The following is a 27,800-nucleotide window of genomic DNA, read 5'->3' on the forward strand; positions in this document are numbered from 1 at the left end:
CCCATGGTGGGTAAAAAACAGGTTAGGAACTATTTAGAAACGCTAAACGTACACAAATCCATGGGTCCGGACTTAATGCATCCGAGGGTACTGAGGGAGTTGGAAAATGTAATTGAGGAGCCTTTGGCTACTATGTTTGAAAAGTCGTGGAGATTGGGAGAAATTCCGGATGATTGGAAAAAGGCAAATGTAGTGCCCATCTTCAAAAAAGGGAAAAAGGACAATCCAGGAAACTATAGGCCGGTCAGTCTTACCTCGGTTCCTGGAAAAATCATCGAAGGGATCCTTAAGGAATCCATTTTGAGGCACTTGGAAAAGAGGAAAGTGATTAGGAATAGTCAGCATGGATTCACAAAGGGCAAGTCATGCCTGACCAATCTGATTAGCTTCTATTATGAGGTAATTGGCTCTGTGGACATGGGAAAGTCAGTGGATGTGATATACCTTGACTTCAGCAATATTCTTGCCAGCAAGTTAAGGGAATGTGGATTGGATAAATAGACAGTAAGATGGATAGAAAGATGGCTAGAAGGCCGGGCTCAGCGGGTAGCGATCAATGGCTCGATGTCAGGATGACAGTCAGTTTCTAGCGGAGTGTCCCAAGGTTCGGTTCTAGGACCGGTTATGTTCAATATCTTTTTTAATTACCTGGATGAGGGGGTGGAATGCACCCTCAGCAAGTTTGCAGATGACACTAAGCTGGGGGAGAGGTAGATACGCTTAAGGGCAGAAATAGGGTCCAGAGTGACTTAGACAAATTGGAGGATTGGGCCACAAGAAATCTGATGAGGTTCAACAAGGACAAGTGCAGAGTCCTGCACTCGGGACGGAAGAATCCCAAGCATAGTTACAAGCTGGGGACCAACCAGTTAAGTAGTAGTTCTGCAGAAAAGGACTGGGGGTTACAGTGGATGAGAAGCTGGATATGAGTCAACAGTGTGCCCTTGTAGCCAACAAGGCTAATGGCATATTAGGTTGCATTAAGAGGAGCATTGCCAGAGATTTCATTATTCCCCTTTATTCGGCTCTGGTGAGACCGCATCTGGAATATTGTGTCCAGTTCTGGGCCCACCACTACAAAAAGGATGTGGGCGCATTGGACAGGGTCCAGCGGAGGGCAACCAAAATGATTAGGGGGCTGGAGCGTATGACTTATGAGGAGAGGCTGAGGGAGTTGGGTCTGCTTAGTCTGCAGAAGCGAAGAGTGAGGGGGGATTTGATAGCAGCCTTCAACTTCCTGAAGGGAGGTTCCAAAGAGGATGGAGAGAGGCTGTTCTCAGTAGACACAGATGGCAGAACAAGGAGCAATGGTCTCAAGTTGTGGTGGGAGAGGTCCAGGTTGGATATTAGGAAAAACTATTTCACTAGGAGGGTAGTGAAGTACTGGAATGGGTTACCTAGCGAAGTAGTGGAGTCTCCATCCATAGAGGTGTTTAAGTCTCGGCTTGACAAGGTTTAGTTGGGATTGGTCCTGCCTAGAGCAGGGGGCTGGACTTGATGACCTTCTGAGGTCTTTTCCAGCTCTATGGTTCTATGATTCTATGTTACAGAGCAACTACAGAAAACAAATTAAAACACAGAGAAAATCTCTGAGAACAATGCTTAGATGATAAATGGGGAAGGGAGGCATAGATTCACACAGAGCAGTTCAAACCAGACCACTAAATAAAGAAAATACCCTGATCATGACTAGATTCACTTTTTCCCCTTGGGTATGTCTAGACTACAAAGTTAATTCAAAATAACAGCAGTTATTTTGAATTAACTTCAATAGCGTCTACACAGCCAAACTGCTATTTCGAAATAAATTCAAAATAGTTGAGCACTTATTTCGAATTTGGTAAACCTCATTCTGCGATGAATAACACAAAATTCGAAATAGCTAATTTGAAATAAGTGCTGTGTAGACACTGATTTCGAATTAGGGGGCCTCCAGCCCTTCCCAGTTTCCCCCGGTGGCCATGCTGGGCACAACCAGGAAACTCTTCTCCTCTCCCCCAACCCCGGGGCCCTTAACAGGATAGAGTCTGACCACTGGGTACGTGTGAGAGCCAGGCCTGCCAGCAGCCGCAGCCCCTCACCCAGTGGCCACACAATGCCATCCAGTGGCAGCCAGCTGTCCCCCGCCCAGTCCCCCAGCACCCAGTGGCCGTAGATGGCGCACGCCATCGTGGACTAGTGCAGAGATCATGGACCTCATTGAGGTTTGGGGGAGGCCCCCAACGTCCACAATCTCTGCACTTGGCGGAGGAACACGGCCGTCTACAGCAAGCGGCCACCATGGCTAGGAAAGGCCAGAGGCCCACCCAGGAGCAAGTGCGCCTCAAAAAGAGTTGCGGCAGGCGTACGCCAGGGCCACCAGGGGCAGCACCACAGCAGGGGCTGACACCTGCCCTTACTTCCCTGCCCTCGACCGAATCCTGGGAGGGGTGGGCGATCCACACCAGCCTGGGAGGCAGCGAGCTGGGAGCTGAGGACCCTGACCCAGGCACAGCAGAGGGGCCACCACCAGCTGTCCCGGCACCGGAGTCGGCAAGGTCGTCCGGGAAGGCCATACCAGGTAAGTGCCAGCACTGTCCCCTACCCAGGGGAGAGGTGGGGAGGGAGACCAGGGACCGTGCATGTGGGCCATGCCTCCCACAGATCAGCAGTCACCTGTGCACTTGTGAACACATGCCATGCCACCCTTGGGCAAGTGGCTTCAGCAGCGTGACACCCAGGGGCTGTGGCCCAATAGGTACACGCGTGTGAAGAGACCTGACATGCTCCCGACCCCGGAGCGGGACCCAGCAGGATGCTCTCCCTTCACACGCCCCCTCTACAAAGGGGTAGGGGACATCCCCTCCTCCCCCCCGCCTTGGCTGCACTATACACAGCACAGGGGCATGGGTGCAATCTTGGGGCAGCTCCCACTCCCGGGGAGAGCCAGACATCCCGACCATGGCCTCTGTGCAAGCACGTCAGCTCTGAAAGTGCAGGGCATGGTCATCCTCACCTTGCAAGGGGCGCTGGGCATCATTCACTGCGTCCCCAGGGAGAAATGACCACTCCCCTTCTTTCTCCACAGCTGCACCAGCTGCATGTGCAGGGCGCACCACCCCGCCTGGGACATGCTCCTGTACCCGAGGGCTCCTCCGGACCACCAGCACGTGGCAGGGTTACTGGGACCAGCACCTGAGGGCCCTGCAAGCCCTGCACCGCACCATCAAGGCCTGTGTGCAGGAGGACCTGCAGCTCCGCTGGCAGCAGCTTGCCCAGGACCGTGCCATGTGCTTACACCTGCAGGCTCCGCTGCAGACTGTGCTGCCCCCCCAGCTACTGTTCCTCTTCCCACCTCTCCCCCCTCAACCTCCTCCTCAAGTTCTACACACCCCACCTCAACCTCCACACCCTCCTCCCCATCCTCCTGGGGATGCCAAGGCCCCTGCACCTGCTGTGCTGGGAGACATGTGGCCTGATGAGACCCCCACCCCTAAGCACTGAGCTTCCCCTTCCCCTTGCTTCTCCCTTCCTCCCACCCTTTCTCCTCCCCTCTCCCACCTCCTTTCCCCAGTCTCCCCAGAGTTTCATTCCCCCTCCCCAGTTTTGTTAAATAAAGACAGTTCGTGTTTATGAAAAAACGTATTTTATTTGACATTAGGGAGGGGTAAGTGGAAGGACGTGAAGGAGGAATGGGGCACAAGCTCCCGGTGGGGAGGACCGGGGTGGCTCTGAGGGCTCCTCAGAGTGGAAGCTCTCCCGCAGGGCCTCCTGGATCCTGACAGCCCCCCGATGGACCTCCCAGATGGCAGCCAGCAGCAAGTGCAGCCAGGCTGATGGCAACGACCCCACGAGATGCACCGGCGTTGCCCAGGGACAGGTCTGGTTCCATGTTGCAGAGTGCCATGGTGTCCCGAGTGAGGGCAAGCAGAGCACTCCAAGACATAAATGCTTTACTGTCCCTCAGCGAGGTAGACCAGCAAGCAGAGAAACCTGAGAACTGTTTGTCTGGGATGGGGGGTAGGATCCCTTTAAGCACAGACCTCGGATAGCCTAAGGCAGCAGCCCCACACATTAAGTCCAACCCTGATGCCCTGCCAGCACTGGTTCCGGCCAGCCTTACCTTTGATTCAGGGTCCACTTAATGTGGACACGCATTTCGAATTAGAAAAACGCTATTTTGAATTAGTTTTTGTGTCTAGATGCGTTATTTCAAATTAGCTTAATTCAAATTAACTATTTCGAATTAAGTTAATTTGAAATAGCGCTGTAGTGTAGACATATCCCTTTACTTACTCCCAATCTTTTCTTGGTTCAGTCCACTTCCATGCTCCAAATTCCTGGAAGGCATGGTAGTCCTGCCTCGGTTTAAATCATTCTGTGTCTTTCAACTCCTGGTTTAACTCTGCCACACAAAGAAAGCAGGCAAGGAATCTATATCCAATTTAAATTTCACCCCCTATGTTGATTGGTTCTCCTGATCCCCCCTGCCAGCTCCCTGAGTTTAACCGCTTAGTCACTGGGTGTTGGTCAGCACTCCTCCTATACATTACAGTCCCATATGCAACATTACATATTGACAGCTGTCCTCTGAACAGATTTAATGGTGGTCTGAGGCCTCTACACTTCACTTATGAAGCTGCCACAAATTGGCCTAGCAAGCTCTGCACCTGTAAGCAGGAGCATCTCCAAAACCACAGCCAAGACCTGGTGTTCTCATTTAACTTGAATAGTTCTGTGGGAGTGCAAGATACTGGCAAGGCCACTGCATAAGGCAATGTTCATCTGATTATTTAGACTCTCCACATTTGGGGTCATTCCTTTGCTTCCACTTGGTCATATCACCAGTCTTCGCCACTTCAGCATTCACTTGATTTAGAATATACCAGGGTTCTTCAAGATCAGCAGCATATCCCTCCATGTTGTTCTCTGGAGCCTTCTGCATTAGTATTTTGGGGTAAGAGATTTTCTGAGGCAAAGCTCTATCCCAGTGGTTCTCATCTGGGGGCCTAGGAGCCCCTGGGGGCAGCAAGCAGGTTTCAGGAGTCCAACAAGCATGGCTGGCATTAGATTAGCTAGCACCCAGATTAGAAAGCCAAAACCCCATTGCATTGGACAGTAGCCTAGGACTCCAAACCTGAGCAACTTCGCTTTGTGGGGACTCTGGCAACTATCCTGCTTGCTACCCTTCAACATTGGCCCTAGCTTTTATATGGAGAAAAACAGTTATGGCACAGCCAGGCTATCGAGTTTATATAGCATTGGGGAGGGAGAAAGGGGTTTAGGCTATGTCTACACTGCAGGGAAAAGTTGGAAAAAGATATGCAAATTGCGAACCGGCATTTGCATATCACTTTGCGCTTTTCTTCTGAAAGAGGCTTTTCCGACATTTCGCCCGTCTACACGGGGCCAAATGTCAGGAAAAAAACCTCTTTCAGAACATCCCTTCTTCCTTGTAGAATGAGGTTTACAGGGATGCTGAAAAACATGTCTGCTTTACCTATTTTTATCATTCCTGTAGACAGCCCTAGAAAGAAAAGCGTTGAGAACCCCTGCTCTATTCAGACTTTAGACTCTTGGGTGGGAGAATGTGCCCATTGAGTAACTGTCTGCTTTTTGAACTACTACTACTATACCACTTCAGGGCTATTGACTTAATTCTTCCATGGAGATAATGCAGGTACTCAGAGTATGAAGCCAACCCAAAGTGATTACACTATCAAATCACAAAGACCCTGCAAAACATTACTGATTAGTATTGCTTTGCTCAAACTGCAGGCTGAGCCTCCCAAATCTGGGATTCTCTGGTCTAGCAGCATCCATGGTCTGATAGAGCCATGGATGTTGCTGGACCAAAGAGCCCTGAAGCCAGTTGAGACAATGCAGGGGCAGGGAAGCCCCAGCTGGGATAGGCAACATCTGAGGACCTCCCCACAATGACTGGGGAACCCCTGGCATCAATGGGGCCAGGCAGCGGCCGGGGAGCCTCCACTCTGGCCAATGAACCGCTGGCATCAGCAGGGCCAGGTGCCCAGGGAGTCCCAGCCCTAGCCGGGCTGTTGGCAACTAGGTGGTCCAGGCCAGGAACCCTGGGAAACCAGTGTTGGCAGTGGGGCCGGGGTGACCAGACAGCCTCTGCTGGGGAAACCCCAGATGAAGTGGGACTGGCAGAGGCGGGCATCCCTAGCCAGGGAACCCATGGAATCCCCAGCATCAGAGGGGTGGGGTGGCTGGGAGGCCCTAGCCAGGAACTCCAGGAAACTCTCTACAGCAGTGGGGCCAAGCAATCCCTGCGAGGAACCCTGGGAGACCCTGGGGCAGCGGGCGGGAAGCAGGGTGGGGAGCCCTATCAAGCCAGTGTTAGTGAAGCCAGCAATAGGGCAGGGAGCCCCAAGGATAGGAACCTTAAGGGCAGCCAGCAGGGAGCACTGACTTCCCCTGGTCTAGGAAATTTCCTGGTCCCAAGCTCAGGTCCCAAGGGTGCCGGATGAGGGAGGTTCAAGCTATACAAGCTATGGGAGTGGGTAATAATGGGTAGGATAGCACTAATAGGGGAAGGGCAGCTGACTGATTGACAAAGCTGGTTTCTGCCCAGAATAGGTTTGAAACTTGATCACAGCATAACTAACTCAATATTGATAGTAAGGGTCTCACACTGATTCTGGGTAACTTTGCTTATCCCCTTTTATTACAGTTAATGAAATCATTCCCTGATTACACAGATTCATCTACACACACACACACACACACACACACACACACACAACACATTAAGAGCAGAGATTGGAGGGGAGACAAAGCAAAAAGTTACTCACCTTGTACAGTAACAATGGTTCTTCAAGGTGTGTGCTCGTCCCAGCGCTGCAGATCGGAGATCTTTTAGCTGTTGTCCGCCGGACCGCACATGCGCGGGGGCCATCTTGCGGCTTTTCACACCGATTCTAGTCATGCAGTCTGGCCCCGCCAGTTCCTCCTTTTCATTGAGGTCTGAAAGACACAAATAACAGATTCTGAAGAGGGGCAGAGGGTGGGTTGTGGAGCACCCACAGGGACACACACCTTGAAGAACCATTGTTATTGCACAAGGTGAGTAACTTCTTCTTCTTTGGGTAGTGTCCTCATGGACACTCCTCAACTCATAGCAGTGAATGATGCAGGAGACAATTATCTTGGAAATTCTCTTCATGGAAAGTGGTTGACTCCGGAGCAGTAGTCCATTGAAATTAAGAGATGTGACTTTCAGAAGTCTCAAGTTCCTCGATATAAAAGACCAATACCCTACGAATATTGAGGGAGGGTAGCCTTGATTGACGCTCCGATGAGTGTGGTTTGGGATAGAATATGGGGAGGACAATTGGTTTGTTTATGTGAAAGGAAGAGTTGACTTTAGGCAAAAATGACGGTTGTGGACGCAGGATGACTGCCTGTGCTATAAAGATGGTGTAAGGGGGATTAGCTGAGAGGGCCACTAACTCCCCCACTCTGTGAGCAGACGTGATGGCTAGGAAGAATATGACTTTCATTGTCAGGGTAGTGAAATCATATGTGGCCAAGGGCTCAAATGGCAGATGCATTAAGGTATCCAGGACCAACTCTGGATGTCTCCCGAGTTTGTGTTCGGGGAAAAGGTTGGTGAGGCCTTTAATAAACCTTTTCGTAGTTGGATGGGAAAAGGCAGTATAGTCATCAACTGGCTGATGGAAGGCTGTGATAGCCATTAAGTGCACCTTGAGGGATGAAAGAGTGAGTCCAAGGTGTTTAAGTTGTAGAATATATTCTAAAATCATGTGTAATGGAGCTGTGATCGGGTCCAGGTTCTGAGTCGAGCACCATTGTTGGAATCTTCGCCATTTCTGTAGGTAAGTACTACGAGTTGAGGATTATCTGCTATGTAACAGAACATCTTTGACCTCATGGGAACAGCTCATCTCTGTCCATTTGAACGAATTAGCAACCATGTGACGAGAGCGAGATGATCCGGTTGTGGATGTAGTATTCGGCCGTGATCTTGTGTCAGCAGATCGGGTCGACTGGGAAGATGGTATGGAGGATAAGGCAACATTCGAAACAAGAAAGGAAACCAAGTTTGGCGGGGCCAGAATGGCACTATTAGGATCACTCTTACTTTGTCCATGATTATCTTCTCCAGGACCCTTGGAATTAGGGGGAAGGGAGGGAATGCATGCAGAAGACGATGGCTCTAGTTGTATAGGAAAACATCGCCCTTGGATGCTGGCTGATGCCCGCCCTGGAACAGTATTGTATGTACTTCGCATTGTACTGTATCAGAGGGGTAGCCGTGTTAGTCTGAGTCGCATTGTACTGCGTGTCAAATAGGAGTCCCCATCTGTCAAATAGAGTCCGAAGGACATGTGGGTGTATTTCCTATTCGTGCTGCTGGGCAAACCGCCTGCTGAGCACATCTGCAGTGATATTGTCCTTCTCCAGTAGGTAGGTTGCTGTGAGGGTCACGTTGTGTTGGATGCAGAAGTTCCACAGATGGACCACTTCCTTGCAAAGCGAGTGGGGACAAGCTCCTCCTTGTCTGTTTATAAAATAAACGGTGGTGATGTTGTCTGTGAGTATCCTTACCACTTGGTTGCGAATAAGCAGAAGGAAGTGTCTGCAGGCATTGGAGATGGCTCGTAGCTTGAGCAAGTTTATATGGAGGAGAGATTCCTCGGGGGACCAGTGACCTTGGACTTGGTTGTCTTGCATGTGTGCTCCCCATCTGACGAGGGACGTGTCCATCGTGATTTGGGCCATGGGTTGCGACCTGTGGAACGGTATACCCACCAACATATTGTAAGGAACAGTCCACTATTTCAGTGATTGCTTGACTATGGTGGGTACTACCACCATCCTGTGTATATTGTGACTGTCCAGGGCATATATCTTGGATACCCAGTACTCAAGGCATTGGAAATGGAGCCTTGCTTTTGTATGTGGAAGCTGCCATGTGACCTAGGAGCTGTAGGCATGTGATAATGGCAACCATGGGGCTCATAGTAAGGACCTGTATGAAATCTTGTATAGCAAGAAGTCTGGCAGCGGGTAAGTAAACGCACGCCGTGGTTGAGTCGAGGCGGGCTCCTATGAATTCTATGGATCATTGAGGCACAAGGGAAAGCTATGAGTCCCAAGGCGTCGAACAGAGACCTCGTTATATTGACAGCTCGTAAGGCCTCTTTGAAAGAAGGGGCTCTGAGGAGGCAGTCGTCTAGATATGAGAAAATAATCTCTAGTCGACGAAGGAATGCTGCCACTACTGCCAATGTTTTGGAGAAAACCCTTGGTGCTGACGTTAGGCTGAATGGAAGGACCTTGTATTGGAAATGGTCGTTGTCTACTAGGAAACGGAAGTATCGTCTGTGAGCTGGATGAATGGTAATATGGAAATAGGCGAACTATAGATCGAGGAATACAAACCAGTTGCTTTGCTCCAGTGCTGGTACGATTGTTGCTAGTGTCACCATTTTGAAGCGCTGCTTGCGGAGATATTGGTTCAGTTGCCGAAGGTCGAGTATGGGCCTCCAACCCCGATTTTTTCTCTGTTAGGAAATAGTGGGAGTAAAAACCTCTGCCCTCGAACGCCTCTGGAACCGCCTCTATTGCTCCTATGTGGAGCACATGGGACACCTCTTGTTTGAGAGGAGATTCGTGAGATGGGTCCCTGAAGAAGGAGGGTGGGGGAGGGTTGGGAGGAGGTGGGGACGCAAATGGGATCACGTAGCCTGATATTATAAGCTGCATGACCCATCGGTCTGATGTTATTTTGGCCCAGCAGTATTGGAAGGGCCTCAGTCAGTGGTGGACGAGCGCACTGGTGACATTGTGGCTGGGCTACAACTGAATGGCTTGCAATCCCTCGATGTTCCCATCAAACCTGCTGCTTATTTGACTGTTGGTGGGTTGGTCTGGCAGCCTGCAGGCGACGCCTCTGAAGTTGTCTTGTTCTCTGAGGGTCATATTGCCGTGCCTGAGGTGTTGCATAAGAAAATGGCCTCTGTCTTTGGCAGGGCGTATATCACCTTCGACGGAACGGTGGTGTATACATCCCCAATGTTCTTAAAGTTGTGTGCAATTCTTTCCCAGAGTGGAGGACCTAATCGGTCTTATCGGCAAACAGGGTTTGCCTATCAAATGGTAGGTCCTCCACCTTGTTCTGGAACTCCTTGGGGACTGCCGACATATGGAGCCATGAAGCCCTGCGCATGACCACAGATGTGGCTGTGGTCCGGACTGCTGCATTGGCTGTGTCTAAGGCAATATGGAATGCGGAACGGGAGGAGGTGTATCCTTCTTATATGATTGTCTTCAGAACTTGGTGTTTGGTCTCCGGAAGATGTTCAATGAGAGGAACAAGTTTAGTGTAATTATCAAAGTTATGATTAGCCAATAAGGCTGAGTAATTCGCCATACAGAGTGTTAATGTAGCTGACAAGTATATCTTTCTGCCTAACAGGTCAAACATCTTGCTGTCTTTGTCTCCAGAGGTATTTTTATACTGTGGTGCTTTCACTCTTTGCTGGGCCGCGTCCACAACCAGGGAGTTCAGTTGAGGGTGGCTAAATAAGAACTCCATACCTTTGGCAGGGACAAAGTACTTTTTGTACCCTCTTTCGTTAGTAGGAGGAACGGAGGCTGGAGTTTACCAGATGTCATTGGTTCTCTCTAGTATTGCCTCGTCCAGTGGAAGGGCAACCTTAGAAGAGTGGGATGGGTGGAGTTTCCTGAGCAGGTGATGTTGCTTCTGCTGGACTTCTCTCAGCTGGACGTTCTGACTTTTGGCAACCCTTCTGAACAACTCTTGGAAGTCCTTTAGGTCATCCATTGGTGATGTGTCTCCCTGGAATACCGCATCATCGAGAGAAGAGAAGGCTATGTCTGTGAGAGATTGTTGGTGAGAGTCCTCCATATGTGAGAGATGCATACTCTCTACTGTGCTGTGTTGGGCCGCCACTTGTTGGTTGCCAGTGGGTGTAGGCGGTCTGTCTGTATGTGGGGAGACAGATCTGCTCTTGTCTGGTGTGGTATAGGAAGGTGCTGGCGAAGGTGAAATGCCTCGAGTGGGCAGGTGAACGGAGTGAGTGTTCCTGAGAAGTGTAGTGTCCGTACCAATGGTCATCGTGGTGCGGTGAATACCTTTGAACACCTCTATGGTGGTCCCTATACCGAGAGCTTCTATGATATGAGGGAGACCTCAGTGAGCATGATCGTCCCCGTGAGTAAGATGGTGACGGGGAGTAATACTGATGGTAATGGTGATATCTTGGTTGAGGCGATACAATGTGTGCAGAATATCGTAACCCAGAAACATGGTGGGTTGAATGAAGTGGTCGTATCGGTGGAGAAGGTGGCTCTGAAGAAAAGATTTGTGGTTCAGGACTAGGAGATGGAGTAAGAGGTCTGTGTGTCTTCTTTCTTGTTCCTCCTGGTGCCAGGGCATGGTGTGCTGGTGATGCAGTCAGCGTTGACCTAGGAGATGTTATGGTGCGGGAGTAGGTCGGTTCTGCGCATACCTGCATTGGTGCCAGGCACCCGGTTGTTAAAGGGCTCGGTGCTGAGGTAGCTGGCAGCACCAGGGTCAGTGCTGACACGCGGTGCCAGTAAACTGGGTGCCGATGTGCCCGGTGCAGGTGGTCTCGGTGCCAGGATGTCCGATGTTATCAGACTCGTCAGACGGTGATGCCATCAGTGCTGACTTAGGCCAGGTGTGGTTCACATGCTGCACACCTGTTTTTCTTTATCTGGCCTGTGGGTCACCGCCAATCCTGAGGTGCCCAGTTTGTCACCTGTGCTCACTCTGGTTGGTGGCAAAGAGCGGGATGGGGAGAAGGTTTTCTTTTTGTGTGCTACCTTCAGAGAAGCGTGGGGGGGCAGCTCCGTTGAAGAGTCTGACTGCGGCTGAAGGGCTTTATCAAAAAGTAACATTTTGAGCCGCATTTCCCGGTCTCTTTGTGCCCGGGCAGTGAGTCTCAAGCAGTGGGAGCACTTCTGAGGAATGTGCCCCTCGCCAAGGCATCTTATGTACAATGAGTGTCCATCGGATGTGGGCATGGATTCCTTGCATGCCGTGCACTTCTTGAAGCCTGGAGAGCTAGGCATTTCAAAGGAACCTTACTATATCTACTACAAATTAATTTAACTTTTTTTTTTTTTGCATGTTTGCTAAGAAGACTAACACTAAAAGGTTAACTATATACAAACTTTTCTCTCTCCTCTCATATCTTGTCAGGATTTACACGAGAGAGCGCTGTTTCTCCGTCTGCACCCGAAGATGGTTAGGAGGAACTGGCGGAGCCGGACCACGCAACTAGAATCAGCACGAAAAGCTGCAAGATGGCCTCCACGCATACACGGTCCGGCGGACAACCACGTTGACAGTTGGGAAGTTTTTCCTAATGTCCAACCTAAATCTCCCTTGCTGCAATTTAAGCCCATTGCTTTTTGACCTATCATCAGAGGCCAAGGAGAACAAATTTTCTCCCTCCTGCTTTAACATCCCTTTAGATACTTGAAAACTCCTATCATGTCCCCTTATAGCCTTTTCTTTTCTAAACTAAATCTTAGCCCATTTTCACTAGCATTCACTATGTTAGGCATCCCATCACCCTCAATCTTCTTGACAAAAATGGCAACAAAGGAGTTGTGAAGCACCTCTGCCATTTCCAAGTTTTCTGGTATTGTTTCTCCCTCTTCACTGAGCAATGGGCCTACACCCATCCTTAGTCTTCCTCTTGCTCTTAATATAATTGTACAATGTCTTCTTGTTATCCTTTATGTCTCTAGCTAGATTGAGCTCATTTGGTGCCTTCCTTTTTCTAATCTTGCTCCTGCATACTTGCATTGTTTGCTTATATTCATCCTTTGTAATTTGACCTAGATTCCACATTTTATACGACTATTTTTACATCATGCAAGAACTCCTGGTTAAACCAAAGTGGTCTCTTGCCATACTTTTTCTCCTACACAATGCTAGTTTGCTTTTTCGCCCTTAATAATGTCCCTTTGGAAAACTGCCAACTCTCTTCAGTTGTTGTTCCTCTTAATCTTGCTTCCCATGGGACCTTACCCACCAGCTCTCTTAGTTTACTAAAATCTGCCTTCCTGAAATCTATTATCTCTATTTTGCTGTTCTCTCTTCTACCATTCCTTAGAATCATGAACTCTGATTTCATGATCACTTTCACCCAAGCAGCCTTCCACTTTCAAATTTTCCCTATCCTCCAAAGAAGTTGCAACCCCACCCAGTTTGGTATCATCATTTTAAAGCATGAGATCACTTTTTGAATTCAAGTGCAGCCAGGATCTACCTCAAACCCACTTTTGCCTCACCTCCTTCTCTAAGGCCCTGCCCCTGCTCACTCCATCCTCACTCACTTTTATCAGGCTGGGGGCAAGGGTGTGGGGTACAGCAGGGGTTCAGGACTGGGGCCAGGGTTTCTGAATGCTGGGCACCGGTTACCACAGGGGGCTAAGGCAGGCTCACCCCTGCCCTGCACCACTCTCAACAGCAGCCAGCAAACTCCCTCCATCCCCACCCTCCTCTACTCCGTGGAGATAAAGTACCAGGTGGAAAAAGTGGCACCTGGACATCAGCACCCCCCTTCCTCTTCTTCCTGGGCCCTCCACAGCAAGCAGGAGGCTGCCAGGGGTGAGGGGCACCTCCAAGGTAAAGGGAAGGAGCAGCACGGCAGTGCTGAGAGAGGCAGATCAAGTGCCTGTCAGGAACATCTGTCAAAGGTTCCAAGATCTACCAGTAAATCTCAATCTACTGGATGATGATCCCTGGTTTAGGAGTTCATTAAAAAGTTATATTTGCTCTTACCAGGGGAGATTATTCTCTCAGAAGAATGAGAGCATGAGAAGACTTTTCACCAAGTTATGCAACAGAATTATGGCTAGATGCAGCAGCTGTGGGAAGCCTGCTGTGCAGCAATGCCCCTTTGAAATGATGGCACGGTGTTTCAAAGGGGGCAGTGTCATATGGAGCCCGGGATCAGCTGGGCAGCGCTGCACAGAAACACCTGTGATTAACACACATTTTTTTACTGCATTAATGCCTGCAATTAATGCAGGGCAGAATTAATGTGCTTTGACAGACCTAAAGATTATATACACAGGGCTGGATTATGAAAGGGTCTTTAGGGGATGCATCCAGAGTTCTGGGATGCAGACTGTGCACGCTGTGGCTCTGCTTGGCAGGGGGTTAAGAAGCTCTGCAAATTGCCATTCCTTCTCCAACTGGAGCTGCTTGCATCACCACTAGCAGTGCTCACCTGGATGCTCCACCCCCACCACTCGCATTGCCTTGGAATCACAGCCAATGAGAGTAGTGGGGAGTGGCATAGGGCCACCAGTTCTTCCCTCAACCCTTGTCTTCACCCGGTCTTCTGCCAAGACAACCCTCCCCCCCACCACCTTGTTCCTCAGCAGCCCACTCCTACACACTAAAAGCCCTCAGTTTTGATCCCATCCCAGAGCCTGAAATGCCCCACCAAATTTACTAGCCCTGGGTCCCTAAGAGCATTAATCCAGCTCTGCACTCTCCCCTTTCTGCCCTCAATCTGATCTCTGTACATGGAGTGTAGGGAGCAAGGTAAAAGTGCTGAATATGCTAAGGCCTCATTCACATTGGTGGAATCCCTATGGGGGGGGATGATTCTTCTGTATTACCTGAACGGGGCAAATGGAGCAGAGGAGGCCACAGAATCTCCCTTAATATGTGATTGGCTTGTTAGCCGAATACCACCGCACTAAAATATTGCACAGTTCAGTTGACCCTAAGTCACTTCTTTGGCTACTAGTGCCCACATGTCTGCCTTAAGCCAACTGGAAAAAAAATCTTTGAAGACATGCAAGTGATCTGAATCAAGTTATTTACTGCAGTTCTCAGCAAACTTGACAACTTTGCTCCAGTGAATAGTGTGTGTTTAGTGGCTGCTGCCAATATGATGCTTGTAAAGTGAAATATGGAAAGTAGATCAGACTAGCCCCTTAAGGACCACATGATTCTTTACAAGTCAGTATTGGAGCAGATACACCAGGAATTTATCAGTACCAACAGTGGACCAGTGGAGACTGTCAATGGCAAGTTTCAATGTAATTTAATTATGCTTCAATGAAGACTAACCTAAAGGTTTATTATGTATAAACATGCTAACATGGTTAGCACAATAGAAATTTGGCACGTAGACACTATTTTAGTGACTTTTTTCCTCCATGACATTGAAAAAAAGTCTGACTTGCACCACTTCTTTAAATTTGAAAAGTCAATGGACAGACCACTTCTGTGCTTCACTCTGCCATCTGTAAAACGGAGATATATTTCCAGTCCTTTGTAAAGTGCTTTGAGATTTTATATGAAGATAGAGGTAAAAGATGAGCTATGGCTTCAACTATAACCTACTAAATTTTGAAACTGGGGAGTTTAACTCAAATGGCACTAGTAATATTTAGAAGCTCCCTATAACTTAGGCTCCAGAAACCTTGTTTCCCTGAAATCTCATCATGTGTCAAGACAGCGCTTAAGTACCAAACACCTTCAGCTCTTCCAAGAAAGTTGGGATCCCTCTCATTTCAACTTCTTGGCTCTCCAATAGATTTCACTTGCTTAAAAATTCATCAGGTGGTTTACGTGGAAGTAGGAATTAAATCTGAAAGCACTTGCGCTTCAGTTGAAGGTTAAATGCTCCATTTTCACTACTGCTTTTTGCACGAGGAGGGATATCAAAAGTTCCCCTTAAACTTGGCATTTTAGCTCAGGATACAATTCATTTGTTATACTTAATCTCATTCAGTTCAGGATTAAAAAGCCTGATGACAAGTAGTATTCAACATTGTTAGGCATATATTTACATTATAGAATACACTAAGATATTGCTTGTTTGAGGAAAATAAACTTGTTTTTTTTAGTTTTTAATAGGGATGTTAAAATGGTTAATCATAAGCCTCCTGCTTACCAGTGGGCTTAACTGGTATGCTTAATGTTTAACTGGCCCCGATGAGAAACCTATGGCAGCGGCCAGCCTCACTGGGTTGGAACCACCCTGGCCATGGAGGGCGTTGTGGGACTGGAAGTGGGATCTGCGACTGCAGTGACATAGGAAGCAGGGCCCCCTAGTCACAGCAGAGTGGGGTAGTAGGCCAGGCTGCAAGCCAAGCATTAAAACTGTTAAATAACTGTTTTTAAACGGTTATGCTTGGATTTGCCCTCAAAATATCAAGAATATCAATAATGGTCTCTCTTCATATTGCTAAATGTTTTAGATGTGGAACATGAACTTTCAGCCCTTGATAAGGCAGGGATATTCATTCCACCACTTCACTCTGGTATTATAGTTATAAATCCATCCTCCTGACCAATCTAAAAATCACTTCCTCTCATATTTCACTTGCATGGTATCACCAGTATATAATGATAATTCTCCAGGAGAAACAGACAAAAATTGCAATTTCTATTATAAAAGGAAATGGGATAAAAAAAAACCCAAAGACTCTGAAGATATGGGAAATCTCTTCTGAAGATCAGTCTGTGGGAACATCTGCAATGTAAGTGAACACATTAGCCCCATAATTTTCTACGCTGCAATTCTAGACATGGAAATTTTAGAACACAAAATGCATTTCCAGTTTTTGCTTAGATTTTGAAAGTATTAATCACACTATTTGATACTGTGCTTTTTGGGGGAGTATTTTCAAGACGAGTGTTTGGAAAGAAATCCAGCCTTTCAAAACTTGACCCAGTAACATTAATAGTCACCATTGATCAACTCAGAAAAGTATCATATGGCTGTCCTGATGTCACAATATTATAACACTAACATCAATGATTACCTCAGAAAAGGCTCTAAGAAGCCACTGTTCAAACAGCAGCTGAGAGTCTGCCTCAAAGACAGAAAGATCAGTATTAACATTAACTGCTGAGTAGCAACTGAAAAAAAGTTTAAAATAACCAGACAGATTCAAATCAATTAGACAACTTTTACTAAATGAAAAACTACATTTAAAATATGCATTAAAACAAAATGGAATTAGAAAAAAGAAATCCATTTTAAAGAACTTTTTCACTGTCAGAAATCATTCTCTTGCATTATAAACTGTGCCAGTTCATAAAGTGTATGTTGCCAGAATCCTCAAGTTAACATTTTCAAAGACAATATTGAAGCCAAGTTTTATATCCACTGTTGCATTTAGAATGGTATAAATCTGAAATCTTCCCTCAAAGGATCTTACAAAATTTGCCATATTCGATAAAAACTTTTATAATCATACCCAATAGTGTTACATACTAATATCAGAAATCCGTGTCTAACAATTTTTACTCCACTACTATCTTTGTGACTTCCCTATACCTTGCCACTTGTCAATATGAACTTTAAGAAAGAAGAGAACAGGAAAAGAAATACTACATAACTCTTGATCATGTACAGAAATTATTGCTACTATAGTACACTACAAAGCAAAAGTCTATACAATATATGAACTTTGATCATGAAAATCCAGGATATAATCTTAACTGACATAAGCCTTACAATCATGTAGAACATTCACATGGCAATATTAGACAGTTCAACCACCAGTCAGTTAACCTACTGTTCACTGATCAACACCCATTTAAATACACCCTCTTATGAAAAAAATTCAGCTTTCCAAGGCTTATCAAATAAGGATCTTCATGTTTTGTGGAGCTATGCAAGATGCATTTTGATGCAGACAGGATGTTACTGGGAAGCTAAGCATGCCAAAGGTGTTTTCGTGCTAATAAAACCTAAAGCCAAGGTACCACAATCACGTTACCAACTAAAGGCAATACCATTTTTGTCTTAAGTGAAGTGCCATTGCACGGTGTCATGTCAATAATTTAAAACAATGTAGTGCGCAAATTTGTCCTGTGGCAATTTAAGTTAAAAAGGAAGAGAGAATTTTCTGTCTTTCAATGTTGACTGTCATGGTTTGCAGTCAGGGTGCTTTTCTGGGTCACTAATATAGATACTGTTTGCCTTTTTTATTCACTATCATACTATCACCTTTGTTACAATGGGGCACACATTTACGTTAGCAAGATTACAAAGATTGGGGAAAGAAATCAGTGGCTGTCCTAAAAAGCCCCTTCCGTATTTCACTGGAAGCAAGCCAGGGAACATGACTAAATACCATATTTGCATCATTCTAGCTACAAAATAACCAAAGTAAAAGCAATCAAGCAACAATAAGACCACATTACACAAATTGAACATCATGCTCTCATCTGGTTTAAGTATTACATTAAGTTTTAACTGGGATGTTGGTCAACTTTAAAAACTGTGATAAGTGAACATGTAATTTAATAGATTTTTTTCATCTGGATTTTACTCTATGTTGGATATTAGAACTTGGAGCTATACTTGTTACAATACAGTGTCGCACATCTTTCTACTAGAAAAAAATTAGTAAAGATCCTTTACCCGTCTCTTTAAGTTAAACGTGTGACATCATAAAGGGTGTCAAATGGCTGGATGGTTTTACAGTGCACACTTATTATATACTGTAATATGGAGTTTTGTCCTTGATAGATCTGATGTTTTGACATAGTTCCTTTCTTCACCTCTTCTTTGGTGGATTAGCTGTACGAGGTGGAGTGACTGGACGTCCAGAATTCAATCCACCATACTGGTACTTGGCTTTCTTTTCAGATGGTTTCAATATCTTTGGAGGGGAAAAAATCCAAGGAAACATTTTAGTAAGTACATGACAATTGAGATGCATTCCATATATTACTAGTCAATGTGACTGTTCAAATTTTTGACTGCATTTTTATTACCTTTGAGGAGCAAAAACAAAGAATATAAGCCTCACCACCCTGTTTATTTCTGTAGTCCTCTCATGTCTCCACATATTATCCTCTATAGACTGACTTCATTTCCAAATGACTGAGAAAGAAGATTAACTCAAGTTCTAAATGTGCACCTGAGAACGCAGTGGAGCTAGCATATGGCAGCTATGAAACATGGAAAGTTTATTTTCAGGAATTCCAAGCCTCTTAAAGAGCTCACTGGGTCAAAATTGGTTTGATACCAGCCTGCTGTGTAGTAGTGTCTTCTGCACTTACTTTCCATTAGTGGTGCAAGTTTAGTGCCAATTTATAGTTTCTATACACCTGTCTACTGAAAAAAGCACAGTGACTACATTTTAATCTAGTAGCATAGTATACCTGAAAGGAACACATCAAAGTTTCATCCACACTCATCATGCCTCCAGCATTATCAAACTCGCCGCAGTAATTTGGAGCCGAAAATAGGGTAACCAACTGTCGTTTAGCAAAGAATTCATATCCATCTTCAACCACCTGTCAAAGGGAAGGGGAGGAAAACGGTTAAAGTCAATAAGCTATCTAAAACAAATCTTGCAAGAATTAGATTCATTCTACCAACTAAAGTTCTCAGGCAGGCTCCAATTGCTTATGTTATGGAAGAGACAAGTAGGCAGTAGAAGGAACATTATCTAATGAGTGGAGGTGAATACAGACCACTGGGATGTCATGCCATATCAGAAAAAAAAATATATGAAATCAAACTTAAAATCTACAGCTAACATGCTGATAAATCTGATTAAGATTTTCAGATTTGAAGTTTGATGAATATGCTTTCAATTGATAACATTTGGTAATCTTATACAGAGTACAAAAGTTTTGTAATTCAAACAAGTGTTTTAGATAATTTTAACAGATATCACATTACTACTGCATTCCATACAGTTCTCACTATATTCTGGTACCATTCACCGAAACCCGAAAGATGGAGGAGGTAGTCTTTTATTGGACCAACTTCGGCTAATGAGAGGGACTTTCAGGCAACGTAGAGCTCTTTTTCAGGTCTGGGAAAGGCAGTCCTCCCAGCAAAATTCAAGGTGGAACAGATAGATTAGTATATATGCTAACTGCTTAAGATAAATTATTTTACCTTGAATCATCCCTTAGGTTAACACCTCTGCAGTCATAAGAGGCGGTTAGCAGGTTACAAGCGGTTATAAGCTAGAGCTAGTGTTTGTTCAGTCCATGGGTTTTCAGTTTGTCTTATTTCCTATGTGAATTTATTTGAAAGCACAGCAATAGTGTAGTTTTACCCATGAGTTATCAGGGCAGTGAGTGTACTGGATGAGATACATAATATGTTGTGATAAGTACATGTGGGATTCATGGATCTTGAAAGATCTGTTATGCGTGGGGGGTGCAGGCACAGGGAAGTAGGTCTCTGTTGTGGTAGAGATATAGAGTTTTACATTTGTTCTAGAAAGGTCTGGTACCATTGTGAATTAGGGACGTAAGTGACTAGTCAACTACCCAATAAGCCTAAGCTTATTGTGTAGTTGAGTCATTACTCAGCTAGTTGTTTCCCCTTTCTGACTGCCTCTGTACCACAGGCAGCAAATGGGGGGTAGGGGGGAGAAGAGCCATCTTAAAAGCTGGTTCCCCTCAGCACCATCTCCACAGGGGAGGCAGAGGTGCAGAGGGGGAAACGGCATGAGCCAGGACTGAGCAGTCCCAGACACTGGCTCTGCTTTTTAAATGTAGTAAGAGCTGCCTGACTTTAAAAGCAGAGGTACAGGATCTTGGACCAGGCCTTTAAAAAGCAGAGCTGCAGCAAACCTCCTTATCGACTACTTGCTTAGCTTCTTAACCACTATTTAATATCCCTACTTTGAATCGGTGCGTCCTTGTCTACTTAAGCTTGCTTATGATGAGCTTGAAGAGTTGTCTGAAGAGCAGAAGTGGGGATTTCTGAAAGACTTCTTTCAGGATGTGGTCCCCTTCGAATATGGGTTGTAGTCTGAGATCCTGTATGAATTTCAATGTGAGGGGATAGATAACTAGGAGGAAGGAAGAGGGGGGGGGGAGAAGAGGGAGAGAGTGTGGGTGGGAATTTCTGTATTAAAGCAGGTTCTCTCAAGGTATTTGGGTTGCCCATTCCATGATGTGATATACAGTCAGTCCCCGGGTTACATGGATCCGACTTACATCGGATCCCTACTTACAAACGGGGTGAGGAAACCCCGCACTAGCTGCTTCCCCCCAGCAGACCAGGGAGACGCGGAGCGGCTTTTCTCAGCAGACACCTCAGCTTGAGAAGAAAGGACTGAGGGAAGTGAGGTGTGGGAGAATAAAACTGAGCTCTGGAGAAATGTTTGGCTAGAGTTTCCCCTACAATATGTACCAGTTCCGACTTACATACAAATTCAACTTAAGAACAAACCTACAGTCCCTATCTTGCACATAACCCGGAAAATGCCTGTACTTCCCTGACAGAGTGTCCTCCTTTATTGAATGTAGATTTAAGTATATAAACACCAGACTTTCACCTCAGAACATATTCTATGGTATCTGGTGCCTGGCTATAACAACAGATTTCTTGGTATGTTTGGGGATTTATGAAGGCAGGTGTGGTGATCTGTGGAATTCTTATATATTATGTGAATGTGCTAACTATTTATGCTAAAACCAGGAGTGGGCAATAATTTTTACAGGGAGAACATCCGAAAAGTCTGGAAAGTAGCCATGGGATGCACTTTCTTCCTATATTAAGGGAGAGGAAGCAGGGTCTAGGCTAGGGATGTTAAGAGTAGGGTATTTAATCGAGTAGTTGAAAGAATTTTTATCAACTACTCGATAGGCAGCCCAGCTCAGTTCTGGCTCATGCCATGTGAAGGACCAAACCCCACTGCAGCTCTGCAATTTAAAAGGCAGTAAGAGCCGGGCAATCTGCTCCTGGCTCCTACTGCCTTTTAAATTGTAGAGCTGCAGCAAGGTTTGGTCCCACACCCAGTGCAAGCTGGGCTGTGTGCCCAACTAGCAGCAGCCCCTGTGCACGGGGATCACAGCTGGAAGTTGGGACCTCCTGTACACAGGGGCTGCTTCACTGCAACAGCAGCCCCTGTCCCTCCCCTGCTGCCTGATAGAGGTAGCAGCAGGGGGGACAGTGAAGGAGCGGGATGGGTGGTACCGCAGGGACAGTGCTGAGGGGAACCAGCTTTTAAGAGCAGCAGCAGTGGAGGGGACATGCGAGTAACTGACTTGACTACCTGATAAGCATAAAGCTTATTGGGTAGTTGACTACTCCCTCACATCCCTAGTCTGGCAGAGTTTAAAGTGCAGGAGGGAGCTCCGGGCAGGGTGTTGAGGTGTATGAGGGAGTACAGGGTTTAGGAGGGGGTTTGCCTGCAGGAAGGGCTTGTGACTTGGGGCAGCTGGTTGGGTGTGAGAGGGAGTGCCAGGGTTAGGCTTAGTCTTACCATTGGCAACTCCTGGCCAGAAGCCCAGCAGAGTGCTTAGGCAGGCTGCCTGTCTACCACAGGCCCACATGTTGGTCAAAGCTGACAGCTACTAGGACAAGCATATCTCTGCTCCCCTTGGGACAGGGAGACAGTGAGTCTCCACGCCTTGCCTGCACTCGCAAGCACTGCTGTTACTGCTCCCATTGACCAGTTTCTAGCCAGTGGGTGCTGCGAGGATGGTACTAGAGGCAGGGACAGTGCACAGACACCTGCTGCCCCCTTACTGCCAATGGGCATGAATGCAGAGTCATGCTTGCTCCAGCAACTTACTGCTTTGAGCAGCATGAGGAGCCATAGCAGGTAGGCAGCTTGCCTGAGCACCCCAGGACGTTAGTGGCCCAGATCCAAGTGTTTGGTGGGCTACCTCGCTGTGCTGCACCATCTGTTCTATCTTGCGGTAATGCTAGGAGGATCTCTCTCAGATCTGAAGAGCTCTGTGTGGCTTAAAGGCTTGCCTCTCTCACCAACAGAAGTTGGTCTTAGAAAAGATCCCTCACCCACCTTGCCTCACATCCTGGGACCAACAGTTTCAACTGCACTGCATGTTTTTAAAAGACTGCCTGACTAACGGATTCAGATAACACTGCTGTCAGTGTAAGCACTGATCTTGAGACACTTAGGGCATGTCTACACATCGAAGCTATTTCAGGATACCAGAGGTATCCCAAACAGCTCCCCCATGTCTTCACAAGCCACCCATTATTTAAAAATATTTTTCGAAGTAACTGGCACGCTATTTTGGCATCCCGGTAACTCTCGTTCCATGAGGGTTAAGGGATGTCTCGAAATAGTACTTTATTTCAAGTTTAGTGCAGTGTAGACAGTCTGTCAATTACAATTGCAGAGTGAAAGGATCTGTGACTAAGTCAGTGAAGAGAGAGGCAAGAGTGTCAAAATGCATGTCTTGTGGTAACAATTTTGCACCTGCAGTAACAATTTGTATCATTTTTCAGAAATAGGAAAAGTTAATTAAAAAATAGTATAAGTAATGAAACCTAACTCCCAGATGGGAGCTACTCTCAAGAGGTCAATTCTTAGTCTACTAAGCTTAATTATATTCCTTTTGAATAAACAATATTAAAGTCATCTATATATTTAAGCATTACATTAGGCAGTTTCAGAATCAAATAAGAGAAATAGACCATTCCCAGGGAAAGTTTATATATGCATTTGAACCAGAATAAGGGCAACAACCCTGGAATGCAGATTCCAATACAATACACTTGTTTAGGCTTCCACAGTTGAGGGGCTCAATGCCTCTGAAAAAGTATGCATTAAAGTTGGAGACCCAAAATGTGAATAGCCAAAATCAGATGTCACTTTAATTTTGGCTTAGTTCTCCACAGGAAGTCAAGATTAGAACTCAATGATTCCATGCCCTATATTTAAGCCACCAGTTGCACAATTCTTGATGCTTAGGCACCTAAACTGCACCTGTAAAATATTCACGTGCTCCCAATGAACAAGAAAGCTACAGCAATTACATAATGTGAGTGGGTGAAATATGCATGATATCATTGTTGTTGAAACAAATAAGTATCCACAAATCCTGGTGATAGGATTTAGATTCTGGTGTCTGAGAAACACCCTTTGTATTTGGTGCTTCTAGAAAAATACCAAGGCAACTACATCTGATCAAACTGTAAATGCAGAATCCATTTTCCAATCTAGCACGTTAAGATACCTGCAAGCGATAGCCTAAACATAAGCGAAGATGATACTCAGGTATTAAGAGACTGAAACAGGCTAGAAGGGGCGATTTAACTAGCAAAGACAGAGTTTGTACCTGATGAGCTCGACAGATCAAATCCAGATCATGACGGTTCAGAAATTTACTGACCACATCAGCACCAAAAGTGAACGAGACCCCACGATCATTTTCGCCCCATCCTTGCACATCTTTGTCCGGATCCGACCACAGTAAGTCGCACAGCAATCCTTTGAAAGACAGTAATCTTAGAAAGTGCCCTAGCATTTCTTTATATTTTAAGAAAAAGGAACAACTGTATAATTTTAGGGATTACCAATAGTGAGTTAGTAATATATGCAAATATGATAAAAAACCTTCAAAGCTGGGTGGATTAAAAAAGATGTTTCTTAAAAAAGATTATAGCAAGAAATTTTAAAAACAAACCTGTTTAAAGTAAAATCTAAATTTAAACACAAGCTACCTTAAGGCCTAAACTTATTCTGACCACTTTTATATAAAAAACACCACATGCTGCATCTAAGAGTCCGTATCAAAAACTTGGGGTTAAAGGCTGCTTTTATATATAAAGACTGATTCAGAATTAAACAACTGTTGAAGTCAAGCTTTATTACTGTGGCAAAAGAGGTCAGCTACATGAACTCTGGGAACTCAAGAGATATAGGGAAGTGGGAACAAGGTCCAGTCAGTTTCACTTAGGCATATCTAAAACATTTTCCAGGCTGACCTGAAATAATCAGCTTGATTAATTGATTACAGTTTATCCCGCTGTTTAATAAATCATTTAGTTGTAGCTGTGAAACATGTTCAGATAAGAAAAGCTAACTCAAACACATATGGTTGTTTTCTTTAATAAACATGTATTTGATTTGTTTAATTAAATTGCAGTTACCATTTTAATAAAGCCGCTTGACACAAATAATGAGCTAAACCCTATGTAGTAAACATATAATTCACCATTTTCTGATACAGCGGTTGAACCTCTGTCGTCTGGGACTCTGGTCTGGAAACATCCGTGGTCTGAAAGGACCAAGGAAGTTGCAGGACGAGACAGCCCCAGCAGCAGAGGTTGCTAACGACTCAATGAGGAGTTGGACACAAGCTGTGGTGGAGCTCCAGCAGGGTTGCTGCAGGTTGCAGTGCTGAAATACTGGGGAGAGGAGTCCAGTGTGAAGGCTGGAGTTCCTACTCCAAAACTTCCCCAGTCCGGAAAATTCCCTTCTCCAGGACCGATCAGGTCCCAAGGTGCCAGACCTGGGAAGTCCAACCTGTCCTAAAAACAAGGATCTGAAACTATTATGCTATAATCACGTAAATGGATGTATTTGTAGTATGCCCTCTTGTGCATCAAAAAGAAGTAACCAAATATAGACAAGGCACTAGTTATGTTGGTTTACAACTGTTTTAATGGTTATATTAATGAGAATGTGTCTTGCCTTAGAAAATAAATACAAATGAGAAATTTCATTAATATTGATTTAAATAAAATAAAAGTTTTCCCACTCGAAGATTTAAAAATCACTAATCTGAGAGTTGCCTTATTTAAAAATCAACCCTGCCTCAACAGCTCCACAAAATACTAACACCCAAACCAACAATATTGTGGAACTGGGGCCAGGTTGCGTCTTTTTTGAAGTTACAGGCCTGTGGGTATGAGTAAGCTGTAGTAAGAAGCTGGTGAAAGTTTTTGGGTGGAATATAGTTGAAAAACATTTAGAGAAGTTACATAATAAGATAGCACATTTACTCAGATTATCTGAGTAGTTCTTGACTACTGCTGTACATGCATAATGCAGAGCAGCAATCAAATTTGGTTGGCCCATAGATCAATATTCAGTCTGAACTAGAATCTCAGATGGCTCTTCATAATATTGTAGTACAGAAGACACATGCTTGCCATGTACAATCTTGGATATGAAGTTTCAAAAGAATTTGATCTTTGTGAGTCACTGAGTTAACACCCCTAAAAACCAAGAAATGCAGTGTCTTAATTATGCCATACGGTATCTAGTCAAGAGCACCACACTAGTACTCCTAGTTACAAATGTGTTGTAATCCAACTGGTCATACCCAGGACCCAGGTTACAATTTTTAGTAAGTTCTGAAAGATAACATGACATTTGATTCTAGATGTGTAATTTCCATGTAAGTTTAACATTTTAAAAGCCTTCTCCCACTTGTAGTTATAGCAAAACTACATAGTAAGATTAATTTAATCAGGTATGCTAGTTAGGTACTCTATTATAGATATGAAAATATGCTAGCATTGTGTTACAGAAACTAACAAGTAAAATAAACCTGGCTATTGATGGTATTAAAGTTGTCAGTTACTGCTCAGGTATTTTATCTAGATTCAATTCAATGATGCTACTGTGCACTTTAAAGCTGAAAATCTGACATGAGCTTATTTGTGTGGATATTACATCAAATCTTCTAATCAAACTTCTCCAAAACACTGTTTACTAAAAAAACAAACAAACAAACAAAAAAACAGAGTTTACACTTGTTCCTTTTGTTCTGCATTCCACACTCCTTAATGCAATTATTCACTCTGCCAAGATAAAATTTCTTCATTTCTTCCCAGATAATATTTTATGGCGAAGTTGACTATGACACAAAGTTTTGGTACACTGATTCATGATTCAGTCAATCTGAAAAGTGTAAATTCCAATTTGAGTAGCAATACAATTCTCAGATGGGACTATATGCAGGGTGATTAGCCCTGCAGCCCAAGACAGCTGACCTGGACTAGGGCAGCCATGCTCCAAATCCCTTTATTCCAGTGTAGATGTACGTTTAGATAAACAGCTGTATGAGAAAATGCACCAAAACTGTATTATTGTATAAACCAACCAGAAAAAAAAAATCACTCTGAAGGTGTTTCTGGTAACCATTTCATCATCTTCCATGAAGGTGTTTTCAGTTTTTCACACTTATCTGGCTCTGCCCTGGCTTGTCCTAACCCCATCAAACGAAGCACAGACATTAATATTTACTTGCCTATAGTTAACTGGCCACTAAGAGACTGCATGGAAGCTTCTAGTATTTGAGTCAACCTGAAATGCTAAAATGTACTGCCTGCATTCAGTACAAGAAAGCTTGCCTGTTTAGTATCCGATTTTAAAATATTAAAAGAACCTGCAAGGGATAAAAGACCCTCAATTCTAGATTTGGACATACTCAGAGGGGGCAGAAGGTAGCACCACTGTCCTCCGTTAGTTTTCTACTTGGGATGTTAAAAAGTGGGTTTTTTTGTAAACATGTAACTGCTGAAATTTTCAGCAGTTACATGTTTGTGGGGGAGGGGGAGAGGAAGAGGAGAGAGAAGGAGCCCCAGCTCCTGTGGAGCCACAAGGGAAGCCTGCTTAAGAGTCTTTAAAAGGCTGTACAGCTTTCCCCCACCTCACTGCTGCTTCTGATACAGAGGGAGCAGTGCGAGGAAATGGTGGGGGTGACTTGCGCATAAGTATTTAACTGTGTACACTATCATAAGAATGGCTGTACTGGGTCAGACCAAAGGTCCATCTAGCCCAGTAGCCTGTCTGCCGACAGTGGCCAGCACCAGGTGCCCTGGAGGGGGTGGACCGAAGACAATGATCAAGCGATTTGTCTCCTACCATCCGTCTCCAGCCTCTGACGGAGGCCAGGGACACCATTCCTACCCCTTGGCCAATAGCCTTTTATGGACCTAACCTCCATGAATTTATCTAGCTCCTCTTTAAACTGTTAGGCTGTGTCTACACTGGCCCCTTCTTCGGAAAAGGCATGCTAATTTCTAACTTTGGAATAGGGAAATGCGCGG

At 45.3% G+C, this 27,800-nt stretch overlaps 1 protein-coding gene across 2 annotated transcripts in view; it reads right to left on the reverse strand.

Moving 5' to 3' along the window:
• Positions 1-16,951: 16,951 nt before the first annotated feature.
• PPP1CB (protein phosphatase 1 catalytic subunit beta) overlaps positions 16,952-27,800 on the reverse strand; it is a 53,398-nt gene continuing 42,549 nt past the window's right edge. For both annotated transcript variants that reach the window (XM_075925367.1, XM_075925368.1), the window contains exons 6-8: positions 24,077-24,228; positions 19,175-19,309; positions 16,952-18,669 (exon numbers count right to left, since the gene is read on the reverse strand). In XM_075925367.1, the coding sequence (XP_075781482.1) occupies positions 18,565-18,669; positions 19,175-19,309; positions 24,077-24,228 (392 nt within the window). In that variant the 3' untranslated portion in view covers positions 16,952-18,564. The remainder of the gene's footprint in view (positions 18,670-19,174; positions 19,310-24,076; positions 24,229-27,800) is intronic.

The sequence above is a fragment of the Pelodiscus sinensis genome, chromosome 3 (assembly GCF_049634645.1).
Source record: "Pelodiscus sinensis isolate JC-2024 chromosome 3, ASM4963464v1, whole genome shotgun sequence".
Taxonomy (NCBI): Eukaryota; Metazoa; Chordata; order Testudines; family Trionychidae; genus Pelodiscus; species Pelodiscus sinensis.